The sequence below is a fragment of the Neolamprologus brichardi genome, chromosome 6 (genome assembly GCF_056152115.1).
Source record: "Neolamprologus brichardi isolate AB-2024 chromosome 6, ASM5615211v1, whole genome shotgun sequence".
Taxonomy (NCBI): Eukaryota; Metazoa; Chordata; class Actinopteri; order Cichliformes; family Cichlidae; genus Neolamprologus; species Neolamprologus brichardi.
In genome coordinates, this window is record NC_142109.1 from 29,609,189 (window position 1) to 29,623,458 (window position 14,270).

General features: G+C 43.3%; 1 protein-coding gene across 1 annotated transcript; it reads left to right on the plus strand.

The window, feature by feature from the left end:
* Window positions 1-745: 745 nt before the first annotated feature.
* Window positions 746-9,809, plus strand: nfil3-5 (nuclear factor, interleukin 3 regulated, member 5). Its single transcript, XM_006790614.3, has 2 exons — window positions 746-1,111; window positions 5,842-9,809. Exon 2 carries the CDS (start codon window positions 6,396-6,398, stop codon window positions 8,226-8,228), a length of 1,833 nt encoding a protein of 610 aa, XP_006790677.2. The 5' UTR covers window positions 746-1,111; window positions 5,842-6,395; the 3' UTR covers window positions 8,229-9,809.
* The last annotated feature ends 4,461 nt before the right edge of the window (window positions 9,810-14,270 follow it).

The following is a 14,270-nucleotide window of genomic DNA, read 5'->3' on the forward strand; positions in this document are numbered from 1 at the left end:
AATAGTAAGGTTGTTACTTTCACTCATATTTCATACTCCACAAAGAATATTATTATATACCTAAATGTAATAGTGCATTGTAGTAATAGGACAACGTGTTGGGAGTTCAAACTCCCATATTTGCAGGCAATCAGTGACAAAATCCAAAGGTTCCTCCGTAAATAATTGAAAAAACACCAAGAAAAAAACACTAGTGTACAGTATTTCCTTTGCCATACAATGAAGTCCAGGTTAGCCCTAAAATTAAATTTTGTATCACAAGAAAAGCACGTGAAAACTGATTTTTACTTCTTTAAGTGAACGTACTTACTAAAGCACCCAATGTGCTCCTATTTTGTGAGAAATGGTTTTGGATCAAATTAATATCAATAATAAACAAATAAATAAATAAGCCAGAGTGGTAAACAAACAACAGTTATTATTATGATTTTTGTGAAACTTTTGTTTCCCAGTATGTGTAATACGCGTCATCCTATATATTTTCAGTTAACAATGAGTGTGTTTTCCTCCCTCTTTCGTTTCCTTCGTGTCATTCGTTTATTTATACGGGTGTTTTTGATGATTAACAGGTCGTGCTGTTGTTGGGCCATGGCGTCTGTTTAAAGGCATTCGTGGCCTCGTTAGAAAATTAACCAATCCTGTAAATGAGATGACATTACAACGTGGAGTAAGGAAGAACCCGGAGATTAAGGGGCGGGCAGGAGAACAAAAAGAGAGGGGCTAATAACACACACAGAGAGGGGGGGTGAGAGAGAGAGAGAGTCTCGCGCGGAGAGACAGTGGACAGAAACGTGACTAGGCAGCCTAAGAGCTGTTATGCAACTGCTGACCTACTAACACATATTTCTAGAAAGGGAACCGGAGAAACTGGAGCAAAGTGTCCTGCAGCGCACAACACACGGGCAGTCCGAGCCAAAAGACAGAAAGGACATCCAGCCGACCCACTGACTCAACGACAGCTGACCCGAGCAGCGACAGGAAAAGGAGAAGAAAGTTTTTTTTCTCTGTCGGGAGGTTTCTTCTAAAGGGACACGGGAAGGAGGAAACGGGAGCGAGACAGCTTTTGTGTCGGGGAAGCCTGAATGTTTTCGTCCCTCTCCTGCGTGGAAAGGTAGGTTATAACTGAGCGGCTGGCTGCCGTGTGCTGTTTCTATTTGCCTATTTGCATGTTTTTTAATCATTCTGTGCGGGTAGATAAGTCTCTGGGTGTGCGTGAGTGTGTTTTGAGGCGAGGACGTGATGCTCATGGCCGGTTATTGTTCACATGGCGACTCTCGGCTGCGCCGGCAGATCCGCGTCCCTCCGTGACTTTCAGCCGTATGCGGCTCTTTTTGTGTCACGTAAAACACGCAGCAAGTGTGATACTTCAGTTGGCGTTTTGTTGCCTTTTTTGTTTCTTTGATGCTTTTACGAAACACCGAGTCCGCTTGGTAAAAACGTGGTTGGCCGTATCGCCGCACACTATGAGGTCAATGTCAAGGCGATGTAATTTCCTCTCATGGTGGTGTTTTCCAGGGAGCAGGGGGCTGCTGCTCGGCTCGGACTGTGCTGTGCGGTCAATACACCGTATTAGCTCCTGCACGTGGCAGATTGGCATGATATTTTTATGTAGGTCATTGGATCAGTTCAGTTACCCAGATATTGGCAGCCCAGCTAATGCAAAGGCTGGGATTAACGCATGGCTGTTTTTAGGTTATGAATTAATTTGAAGGTCTATCGCAGACATCTGTGGGAATCTCATGTAAATGAGTAAATGATAAAAGGAAAAAAAATCATATTTTTTAAACGAGTTTTGGACAAATGATTTGCAGATAGGGTGTGTTTAAACATATGTTAGGGCTTTTTCTCCGTTGAGAAAGATTACTTGGTTGGGTTTTGGGGATTTATTAAATAAATGCTCACATGCAAAGGGGGGAAATGTCTGATTTCTATTCAAAGTGGGCCACTGGGTGATTTTTTTTTTTACTCATAAGGTGCGTTAAGTAAAGCACAGAGCTTTGCTTTGAGGGAGTTGGAGGCTATGACATAACCAGCACACAGCAGGGAAAAGCAATAAATAGCAGCTCCCTCCTGGGACAGAGACGCTTTGTAATTGATTCTCGTTCCCACCCTGCACTTTTTCCCTGTCATTTATATCTACATTAACAACAAAATTCTTGTATCTAAAGAAGGCATTTAGCCAGAAAAGCTGCTATCAGTGATGTAACCCAGCTACTCAGTGTCTGCCAGCTATTTTTAACTTGCTTAGTCTTTTTTTTCCCTCCACCACAAAGGAAGCACCGAGCAGAAAAAGCAGAAGGCTGAACCAGATATAACACTGTTTTCTTTTATTTTTGTGTCTCAAACAAGATTCCAGTGAGGGCTTAGGGAGACCGTTTGTAAAGTTAGAATAACAAGTGAGCATTCAGGATGTGATGCAACGTGTGGAAACCCCTGTCTGGCAAAAGCAGGCACAGTTTTGGTTAGTCCACCTACTGCCAGCTGGTCTGGTTTCAGAGCCACTGCTCTCTGTCCCGACCAGCTTTCTGAATATAGGTCAGACTTGTATCTGGGTGAGGAGACATGAGGTTTAACAGGGCAAGCGGTGGACTACTTTGGCTGCTCTGTCTGTTGCTCTGAGGAATACAGGAACACAGATGGCAGAAGACTTATCGAAGTTCAGCTATTTCCATGGTTTTGGCAACTTTTATTTTTTTACTTTGCAAATCTGCACCGCACTTATCTGGTGAATGTAAGTATCAAAAACTTTTGACACATACTTTAATGCAAATCAGATTTGCCTAAAAAGAAAAAAGGCTCTTGAAAGGCTATTAAAACGCATATGAATAAAGAATTTTCACAGATAAGTGAATCGAGAATAATTCGTTGTCTTTAGCCCACAGTTCAAAGTGTCATTTAGTCACTTGTTACTTTGGGTACTTGCTAAATGGCACGTAGTCGTATATGTCCCCGTAGCTGACCTGGAATGTCTGGATTCCCGTCTCTTAGTTTTGTTTAACACAAAGCCGCAGGGCAAAATGGTTCCTAGCTGGGGCCCCTCCACGTGTGTGGTGTTGGATCATTTAAAAGATGGGGGAGAGGAAGAGGACGGCATGTGTTTTACTCACGCTTGCCTCAGAGGGGTCAGAGGTGAAGCATTCCTCCTGGAGCGGCAAGTGTCTGGGAACTACTTCAAAGTTGTGTCTCGGTGAAAAACACCGAAACAATCCGTACAGTAGCTGGAGTGAATAATTCTTCTTAATGGGAAATTAGCTTCTGCAGAAAAAGCCAGTTAGATTATACCACGCTGAGTATCCCTTTATTTTCTAGCATTAGTCTTGGGTAAGGGAGATTGGAAGACATTCAGAGACTTTAACCTGTAGCTCCTGCTTCTGTGTATTATGCATGTATTACACAAGCTTTTCTCTGTAGCAAGAGAAATTCAGAGCACGTACGCTACGAGCAACAACGGCAGCCCCTCCCCTTGCAGTCCTAAGAGAGAACCTGTTATATGTGAATTTGGCTGCAGAGATGGGTGTGTGCTCTGACGTCAGTGCTGTATCGCTCACTATCAATTTTGCTGCCGATTCTTATTGTTGTGTGCAGCAAAAGGCGTCGCAACGTTTCTGGAGCGGACAGGAATTAATGTTGCGTGAAAATCACCGAGGCTTTCGTAATATGATTTTTAGGCACATGACGTATTCAAGTGGGTCTCTTTTTTTTGCTCCCGCTGCAGATTCTGTAAAATTCCTCTCATGTCCCCCCCTCCTTTAGGAAAAAAAAAAATCTCTCTCTCTGCTTCTGCGTCTCACTCCCTCACCTTTCTGTTGCTCTATTTTTAGAGTGCACTCTAATACTCTCTTTCCCTCTCCTGCCCTCCCTTCGTTGCAGTCCCACTGACCTATTTTGTGGCGCACCGTCAAAGACAGGAGGAGTGTTTACCGCTTAGCGTCGTTTCTAGGTCACTGGGACAGCACAGACGTATGTGAGCTTCCTTCCCACCCTCCTTTGTCTCGCACCACCACTTCACACACACACACACACACACACACACACACTCTTCCTGCATGTCTTTACAAAAAATTTTCAGGATTGGAAAGGGGTGGGTGGGGAGGGGTCATCCTACGTGTTTCCACATCTGTTGCTATTTGTATTCAAAGCGCTTATGGTCCAGTGGGGCTTTACACAAGTTTTTTGAGAAGAAGAAGCCAACAAGACAAAGCCAACTCAATTATAAGAACAGCCTGCAGCATATCTACAATAGACCTTGCCCCTGAGTTACAACATAACACATGATTAAATAAATGGTTAGTTATTCAGGGCAGCTTTCAAGCTGTTCCAAGGTCACAATGTGGTTTCTTTTTTTTTTTAAGTGAGATTATGTAACAGGGTGACTGACTCGCAGTGAAGAAGAAGAAATGCAGTCACCGGTCGGGAGAAGAGATCACTAGATTAGATAGTTATGCAGCGCTGTCTTGTCGGTACAAAATGAGTGGTTTGTTATAGGAAAACAAAAACCACAATAGCAGAGGTAGATATGAACTTGTCTTGTTCGTGAGAGCTTTTGTTCTCCTCTCATTGACTTCGGTCCATCGTTTACATAACAGGAACAGTCTGTTTCGTTTGGTTTTTGTCTCATTTAAGGCTTCACTGCACTGAAAGAGCACAAGTCAAATACCGAAGCAAAGCCTACGTAATAAAAACGTAATCAGTAGAATTGCAGTAATCAAGTCAAAAAGCAGCAGAGAATATTCAGCGGGGATTCCTGCGCTCCTAATGATAGAAGAAGGTCATGTTTGTGCGCTGTTTAATTCCGTTATTGCAAATGAAAAGCGACACCAGAGCCATTGTTGCCCACAGGCACAGTGACCTAGATTATTGCATTTGCTCAGTGTGTGTGCGTGTGTGTCGTAAAAAGGATGTTTTTATGTTTGTAAAGGACTTCAGGGCCCTGTGTAATGACGTGTTCTTAATTAATGCATATCGTCTGTGTAATCCAATGGAGTGAGTGAGGCAAAGAAAAATAAGGGCAGATCTAGTTATTACATAACACACCACGACTGTCAACATCCGCCCGCGCTGCGTTTGCCATTGTTTTTAACTTTGCAAGACAGGTCGGGGTGGCAAGGCTTCCTGTTGATAAGATGTTGACACCGCACAAGGAAGTTCAGCGGCTTGTGGTGTTGAGTAAATTCAGTCAGTGAGATGAACTACCAGAGAAGCTGTGGCAAAAGACAAACCCCTTTTTGCCCTCTTCCCCATATTTTAGAAAAGGAAATCTATAAGTAGAAACCATAAATGCACAGTTTGTGTTGTCATTTTACAACTACGGTAAAGCAGAATCTGTGTGCAGATCACATTTGTATCCTTCCCCCTCTAGCTTTTTATCTGTCAGTCTCTGCAGAGCTGGCAGCAGGTCAGCCTGCCTCAGCTCTAGTTATGTGACGGAGCTCCGTCTTACACAAGAGCTCTGCAGCAGGAGCACATACACATGTTTATTCCCAGACTCAGCCCTGAGTGTGTGTGTGTGTGTGTGTGTAAGCAGCTACCCAGACTCTGCAACCAGCTTCATTTTCTTTCTGAAGTCAGTCAAACACAGACAAGAAAGAAAAACACTGTCTAAACCCTCGGGGGTTATGTCATAGTTTTTTCTGTGCTGGCTGAATTGAACTGAATAGACGGTGTATTGATCTCAACCCTTAGACCAAAAGCATGCAGAGTAAAGCTTTGTACTACAGTTAATACATATAACCTGAACTGACTTGCATGTAAATACATGTCACAATGAACTGGAGTAATTTTACAGCTAATCTAACCCCCTCTCTGCTTCTGTTCCCCTCCCTTCCTCTGTCTCTGTTTCAGTAACCCACTTAGTGGTCGACTAACGGCGGCGTTGAAGCTGGATCCTTAAAGAATCCAAAAGTAGACAGACCGACCTACATCCCATGTAAGACACCGAAAGAAGCGGGTCTGACAGACATCACAGCTCTGCTGAAGATCGAGGAAGACACTGATAAACTCAAAGTCACCCCAAACGAACCTCCAGAGACTACTTTGAACTACTTGCCAAGACAGCTGGAAAACCGTTTGCACAAAATACAGTTTCTTGTTTTTGTTTTCTTGCTCAGAACACTACTTCAATGTCTGAGGTTTTTGTGGAGTTCCACCTCTTTTTAATCTTCCTGGCTAATTTGGACACTTGAACATTTCGATATTATAATTTAAGTAACAGAAATCAATGAGGCTATCGTTTCGAGGAGCACAAATACCTCATCCAGAAGTTTTCGCTGAACCTGCGACATAGGTCAGACGTCTTAGTAACAAAGCAGAAGGCTCATATAGTTTTACATTTTTTCCCTACCCCCCCTTTTGCCCTTTGCTAGAGTGATACTCTAGCACCCTGCGGGGAAGAAAAAATGGAAAGTCTCAGTATACACCTCCCATCCACCAGCAATAACAATGCCGAGGAGGGCGACGATTTTTCCCCGTACAACGGGAGCCTGCCATCCCCTTCTCCCGAAGGATCGGTACGCATTAGCCGCCAGTCTAAAGGTAGCAAGCCTACCGTCACCTCCCGTCGCAAGAGAGAGTTCATTTCCGATGAGAAGAAAGATGCTTGCTATTGGGAAAAACGGAGAAAGAACAACGAAGCAGCCAAGCGCTCAAGAGAAAAGCGTCGCCTCAATGACATGGTGTTGGAAAACCGGGTGATGGCACTGAATGAGGAGAATGTTCGTCTCAAGACGGAGCTCCTTCAGCTCAAGTTGCGCTTTGGCCTCATCAGCACAGCCTCCTACATGGAGAAAAGTCAGCAAATCTCCAACAGCATCGCTGATGGAAACACTGGCGGCAATGGGAGCAGCACCAACGGCACCCCGAATGGTAACGCATACCTTTCAAGCAGCGGCTACTCCAGCGCGTCCCAGGTGATGCTGAATTCAGACTCGTCAGAAGCTGAACAGTCGAGTCTCGGAGAGCGCCACTCCACGCTCCCCAAATATTCCCCCCGTGGCTCCGTGTCTGACATGTCTGACAGCTCTTCCAGCCCTGAACCCATGGGCTACAACATAAAGAAGGAGCCCACAAGCATGGAGATGGCTGGTCTGGAAAACAACATGATTACCAGTGGGATCACTAATGGGATCCCCAATGGAATGCAGAATGGGGCTTACCATGGCAGCCACAGTGCTCTGGTTTCTCCTCACCACCAAAGCCCCCCATTGGCTGAAAATGTCATGGACTTCCAGCATCATCATCAACAGCAGCAGTGCCACATGGAGATCTCCAACCCCGCTCCTCAGGCCACCTCAGCTCAAAGGAGCGTCATTTTGTATCGCTCCAGCAGTGGCTGTTATCCCATGGAGAGCCAGAGGTCTGAGGAGCAGCAGTCCCAGCAGAGCAGAGCTCCTCAACATTGTCAGGACACGCTGACTTCCAAGTTCTCCGACTGCTCGATGACCATCACAGAGGTCGCTGAGAAGCTGGAGAGAACGAAGACCTTGGACTCTCCACAGTATGAGTACACCAACGGTCACTCTGAGTCAGTAGAGGAACTGCAGCAAAGGTATAATCAGCAGCAGCATGACAACCACAGTCTTCAGCACACTGAAAACCACCAGAACCCCTTCGCCCCTGATCTGATCCACAACAACGAGGAGCGGAGGTCCTCCTTCATACAGCACAATGGCTACCTCAACACACTGGATGAAGAGCCCCCGGTGCTCACCTATGAGGGAGGTCCCCAAGCTGATGGTTTCTATCAGGAGAACTCCTCTGCTAAAGACACTTGTTCAAGTGACGGAGACCCTCGTAGCTCTGATAAGGAGGGCTCCACAGATGATGAATCCCCCTCCTCATCCTCCTCAGATATCAGCAGCTACCACCAGAAGATTGAGGGAACTGGTGGTTTTCACGGTGAGTGCCAAGCCGAGGTCAAAGGCACTGCCCTTCCCCACAAGCTCCGCCTCAAGTACAGAGCTCTGTCCAATGGGGCATCCAGAGCACAGCTGGAGGGACTGGTCAGCACCTCGATGTCCCCTTCTCCCACTTTGCCTCAGCATCCTTACCTAGCTCTGTCCAGCAACCCTCACAGTGGCAATGGCAACGGGGAGAGCAAAGATGCTGAGAATGAGCCAGAGTATGTGGAAGACATCAAGTGTCAGGTGAATGAGAGGCCAGAGGCTAAAAATGAGGGAGGTAAAAAGGGATCCAGCGGTGGGAGGGGTGGGCGCAATAAGAGGCGAGATTAAGGACAAATGGGAGCAGCTGTCGTCTGCGGTGGACAGACAAAAAAGAACTGTGACTCACATTGGCACCTTGCGAGGTATAAAAGAAGCCAATGATCAGTGTGAGATGTAGTTAGGATGTGATTTCACCACCAAGTTTCACTGTGTCACCTGTACCCCTTCCTGTACTCTCTCCTACCTCCCGCCTATCCCTCCAGGTAGATTAACGAGGGATGTGACAGAATGAAACTCTTCAGAGCTGGAGTTTGGGATATTTCCCTCGTGGAAAATTCAAACATTATTCAATTATTCATTATTGTAAACTGCCTTAGTGGCTGGCCAGTGTTTATTGTGGCATTATGGGAACATTCCTTTAACCAAAGACACACATCCTTCCTTTAACATCTCCCCTTTTGGCAAAGAGTTACATTCTTCCTCCCTCTCGTCCCTCTTCTTCCTCTCCATTCTCTGAACCATCTGCACACAAGTCCTCTTCACTATTGAAGCACTTAGATTGTATATTACTGTGACATATAAATTTGCATATATGGAATATATATTTTAAGAAGAAAACTGTGGCGAAAACAATAAAAATTAAAGCATTGGGATGTGGAAGTCGTAGACTTTAAAGCGATCAGCTTGTTTGTTGTTTCGAGACACCTTGTACAGTCCTTTTTTGTTTAAAAAAACGCCTCAAAAGTTTCTCTTTTACTAAAAGTATGAGCCACAACTTGTAAAAAAACAAACAAAAAAAATCAAATAAGTGAGGTACCCTTCTTTTTTAAAAGTTTGAGTTCAGATCGGGGTCCTTATTTAGAGGATCTGACCTCTTTGACACTCAAAGTTGTCAAAACAAGCGAAGGCCAGTTACTCGCATATCAGTCCAGGCTATGCAGTCACACTTTCCTGTTGGCAAGCACAAGCTGAGCCTTGTTTGCCGGCCATCCAACAGAAATCAATACGTCTTCATTTCAAGACAAAAATCGTCTGTCCAGTAAATGAAATGGCTCTCCAGTCACAACCAGCAAAGCTGCTCTCTCTCTTCATAAGGTGCCTCTTTATTGTGTTGTTCCTTGTCCCCACGTTGGCAGCGTCTTAACGATCCCGCTCACCTCCGCACTGAGTTTTAGCAACTGTAGCTGCAGTAGATCATAAAGTATGTACAAGTTTAACTGTTTCACTTCCTGGTGCCTGCCTCTGGCCACTATGTATAAATGTAAAGTTGTCTATCTCTTGTATACTGCTGTCATTATTTTATTATTGTTTTATTAATATTATTTTCTGTTGTATTCGGTTCTTCTTTTCGCTGTTATGTGTATTTTTCTGTCATTCACTTGTGTCATTTTTGCTCTAAACTCTTTCTGGTTGTGCTGTGTATTTATTCATGCTACCCTTTGCCCCAGTTACCGTTTGTACTCTGTGTTATTGTATAACCTTTGCTGAAAAGCTTTTTCAGAAGAGAAAAAAAAATGAATAAAGCTTGGCCAGAAGTGATTATGTAATGCTATACTTCACGTGGATATGCAAATGGTTAGAAAAAAACACTCATTTTCGATTGTGAAAGATTCAAAATGGGGGAAAAAAAATAAAATGTTGTTGAATTTATACACGTCTCTTTTGGATTTTTTTGGAGTTTTTATGAAATTTGACAGGAAATTATCCAGACAAGGAGAAATCCTAGCTGATTCACAGCACTCAGATGGTCACTTCCCAGTCTGCCAGCAAAGCTCGGTGTGGAACCACTTCAACACGTCATCACTTCAAACTGTCGACTGGCAAACATTTACTGACTGTGGCACATCAGTACAGCAGGGGATCTGTTGGCTAACCCAGATCTCTGTCTGAATATTCATGTGATATATTTATACTGACAGGTACAAACTAAACATGACTGCGATGGAAACCAAAAATATCACCTTTCAAAGTCACACCTGCTCCCAGAGAGTATTTTATTCAGCAGATCAAATATAACAATATAAAACTCGACTTATTGCTTTAATTAATTTCATTTAAAGACCTGCTAGGAAATAAAGCTGACAAGGAATACAGTGTCAGTGCAATTACAGTTTATGCAACAACTAATAGGAGGTAACATTTAACCAAAACTAGGCAATAGTCTTGAAGAGATTTAGTAAAGCTATACCTAGAAATATCTTATGTTCTGCAACCTCAGTTCATTTTAAGCTTTTTAGCTCAGTGGTTTTGGTTTTAGGGACTAAGTGTTTGAGGTTTTTGCCCATTTATTGGTCCCATTTACATGGAGGCTGCTGTTATTACATCATGTGTGCCACAGGAAAGGCAAAACTTGCAAGTAGCTTTTGAGCATTATGGAGAATTTAGTGGCACTTTTGCCAAGAATTTACCACAAAATCAATCCTAAAAAGAGAGAATTGCAGGTAATATTGCAAAGAACACAGGTCAAATTGATGATGCTATTGTATATGTAAATAGGTACTGGTTAGCAAGTATGTGTCAGCAGTACAGCCTTGCCTCACTTGATGGATTGAACCAAAAGTCAGACTTTTTACAGATACTCAGCTGAAATAAATTTTCATACTGCACATTAAGTTGTGTTTCATCAGAAAATCAAAGTCAAGGTTACGATAAATTCTGTTTCTGGTGTTGTCCAGAATTGCTCAATTCTTGTTTTAGTTGCAGAAATAAAGGGAGAGAAAAAAAAACTGTTTTAACGTGCAACAAGCCAAAACAAGTTACACAAGTCTCTTGGGAGAAAACTGCATCAGACTAAATGCTGACATCTCCGAGCAATCCTGCCGTTAATGAAACACAAGCTAATGGGAACAGCAGGCTGGCATGCTGAGTGCATGCCACTGACATGGGTTACATAAGAGCCATAACAAAAAGGAGAACCTTTCAGATAGAGAGGTTTTGCAATGTGAAGGGAACACCCAAATTGCTAGAGAATCTCAAGAGAGAGCAACTCTGGTCTGAAAAGGTCAACAGAGATGGGAGGCACCCCAACAAATATCTCATCAACATATTTTCAGCCTCTAAGTGGTCCACATTGTGCAATTTATGACGCAGATTCGCTGCATCCACAGCACATAATGCTTGCATGTGAGTTTCACAAAAATGGAATAAGGATGTAGGCAGCTGACCACAGAGTGACCTGCTGTTTTCAGCAATTTGACACTGATGTGTTTTTATCTCAGCTATCCAAACCAACCACCAACCGACTCTAACAAGGTGACATTCCCGAGAAAACCGCAGTGCCTTGTAGTTCGCGCTCCATCCACCCCCAATTTCCTTCCTCTCCTCCCTCATCCCTGTCATCAATATTGCGTGCTCTTTTTCTCTTATCCCCTCCTTTTTTCCCCAGCACATCTTTGAGCTGTAAAAACCGCTTTGTATTGTGCAGAGGCTTGTGAAAACAAGCCAGGAGAGTAAAAGTAGGTCAGCGAGGAGGGATAGAAGAGAAGAGGGTGAGGAGTGAGAGAGAGAGAAAGAGTGGGGTTATTCAGAGTGGAGGGAGACAAAGAGAAAGGGGGAAGGAATAGAATAGAGTTACATCAAATTCCTCTACAGCACAAACTTGAGCAAACTACTCATAAAAAGCACTCTTGCTGCTGCCTGAGGCAGCAGGTCAGTAGCACACAAGTACACAAACGCACAAATGCACAGTTACACACTGGAGTCAAGTTTGTGTTTGCTCCAGCTGAAATTTATAGATATATATGGATAAAATGCACACACACTGGAAAGCTCTGAGAGATTTATTATATTACAGTTAATCCATTCTTTGACGTAACTGATGCATATATATTTTACTTCATTACATAACTGTAGTTTGAGCAGGTGGATATTTTTGTCTGTGAGATTCAATCTCCTGCAGGAATTTGTAAATATCCACCTTGATAAATGTCACTGCAACATTCCCACCGAGTCAGAACATCTGATAGTGACTCATGAGCTAGATACTCAGCTCTGATTTGAGTTGACCTCATTTCAAATTATAGTTTATTTTTACCTGACACAAACTCCACAGACTCACCTACCTGCCCCCCCATGTGTGCACAGCAGCAGTGGCTACATGACCCACGACAGCAACTTTGCTAAAATAAAATCTGAAAGAAGTTAAAAGTTGTAGTGAGAGGTATATGTGCGTGTTTATGAAAGAGAGTGAGCAAGGGGGTGTTGGCCCTGCTCTGCCTGCAGTGATCAACAGCCCCGGCTGGTTATGTAACTCAGATGCTGCAGTATGTAGGTCAGCAGCGCAGGGAGAGGCAGCGATCGGGTAAGAAAGATGAAGCTGAAGAGTGTGTATTTCAGCTTCCGTGTTGGTATGTGTGGATCTGAATCCTTTCTTTAAACCCTTTTCCACATAAAGAGGATTTGCAAATTTTTAAATGATGCCAAGCTGGTATCCAATACAATCAGAATCAGAAAAATCTACTTAAAGAGCTGAAATTCACAAGCCAAGAGGATGAAAGAAGCTTGCTGCTGCGTTGCAGTGAAGACAAATGTACCTACCTTCAAGTCCTCATAAACTTTGAATAGCAAAAGTTTGAATGTTCTAATGCCTATAAAAAGATTTGAGCATGTCAAATTAAAAAAAAGAAAAATAGCACCATTATGAGCTAAAAGCCCCCCAAAAGTCTTGATTTGATTGCAGTCGGTTACATTTTGTTTTTCTACAAAAACAATCAGATATTAGCTCGGTTCACAGAAGAGAGATTGTTGAAGAAACTCTGGAATTCAGCTAATCAATTATTAAACTCTTTGAAGCATGACTAGACATGGTGGCTAGGAGAGTCTCAAGTTCCTTCTCTGAGCATTGTTAGAGCTATTAACATCCTGTGCCTTTTCCTGTTATGATTACTCTAATGATCTGAATTCAGATTTGGGGTCGTGATTAGCTGCTGAGAGTGAATTTGCAACTCGAAAGTTATACCTTCAAAGTCTTAAATTAAATCAACATAAAAGTGTGATATCAACAAAACGTAGCATATTTCATTTGCAACACAACAAATGGGGCTTAGAGTTGGTGCATGCCTGCAGGAAGCCAGAGAGAGAAAAAGGGAGAAAAATGACTCCTCTGTTGAACATGCTTGGTTGGCTGCCGTTCAGGACAGAGTTATGTTGCTTGCCATGACCCATTCAGTCTCTGCTGCCTCGGTCCGCCAGAGCACTGTAAAATAGGTCACTCAATGTATGTGTGTCTAATTCTACAGATGTGTGTAGAACAATGATTTGAGGACTGCCAACTTCAGTGACACACTTTAGCGCACACATAGACACACATCTGTATACACAGCATTTACATCATAGCCTTAAAATAGGACACAAGAAAGTTGTGCACTTCTGAAATGAAAGTAGGCCACAGGGAAGAACTGTGTGCGTGTCGGTATGCGCATGTGTGAGAGATGAATCAGCTCCATGTTATGCAATGCTAAACCACGTATTACCATATCTTGTGCCCTTGTGCTACAGGAAGAAGGCTGTAGGCGTGTTTGTCCAAACGGAGGGTACAGAGAGTCGTACCCTTTCACTCTGACTTCAGCGATGCATCATGTGCCCGTTGAATTTAATGGGCTGTAATTTAATTTTCCAAAAGCTTAATTCAGTTTTGCTCTTCGATGTTGAATCGTGGTCATGATCCCCGGTGGAGCCAAGGTGAAGCCAGGGGTGGCCATGGCTACCACTGACTAACAGCCACGCCAAACAATCAACAGTGAAACCCATTACACTGCCAGCTCACTGAGATTTCAGGAACCCTGTGTTGTCTTTAAAAAGAAACTTGGCGAGGGCATTAAATTTCAAGTATGTAGAGCAGAGGTTCACGTCTTTTTTTCGTATTTGCTTACGCAGATCACAAGATCTGGAAGATAGAACTAATGCCACAACTCAACTAGTTACCTCCATCTTTTCCATTTGTCTTTCTTTTTCCACGAATGCCAGGTGTCACCATGATCTGTGCATTATTTAATGCTACAATCATATAAACTGTGTAACACTGTGAAATTTGTCCCCATCCTACAGCCAGCTTTGAACTTCTCTCACTGTCCGATGTAGTATGGTAGTTTCATTTCTTTCCCTACACAAATA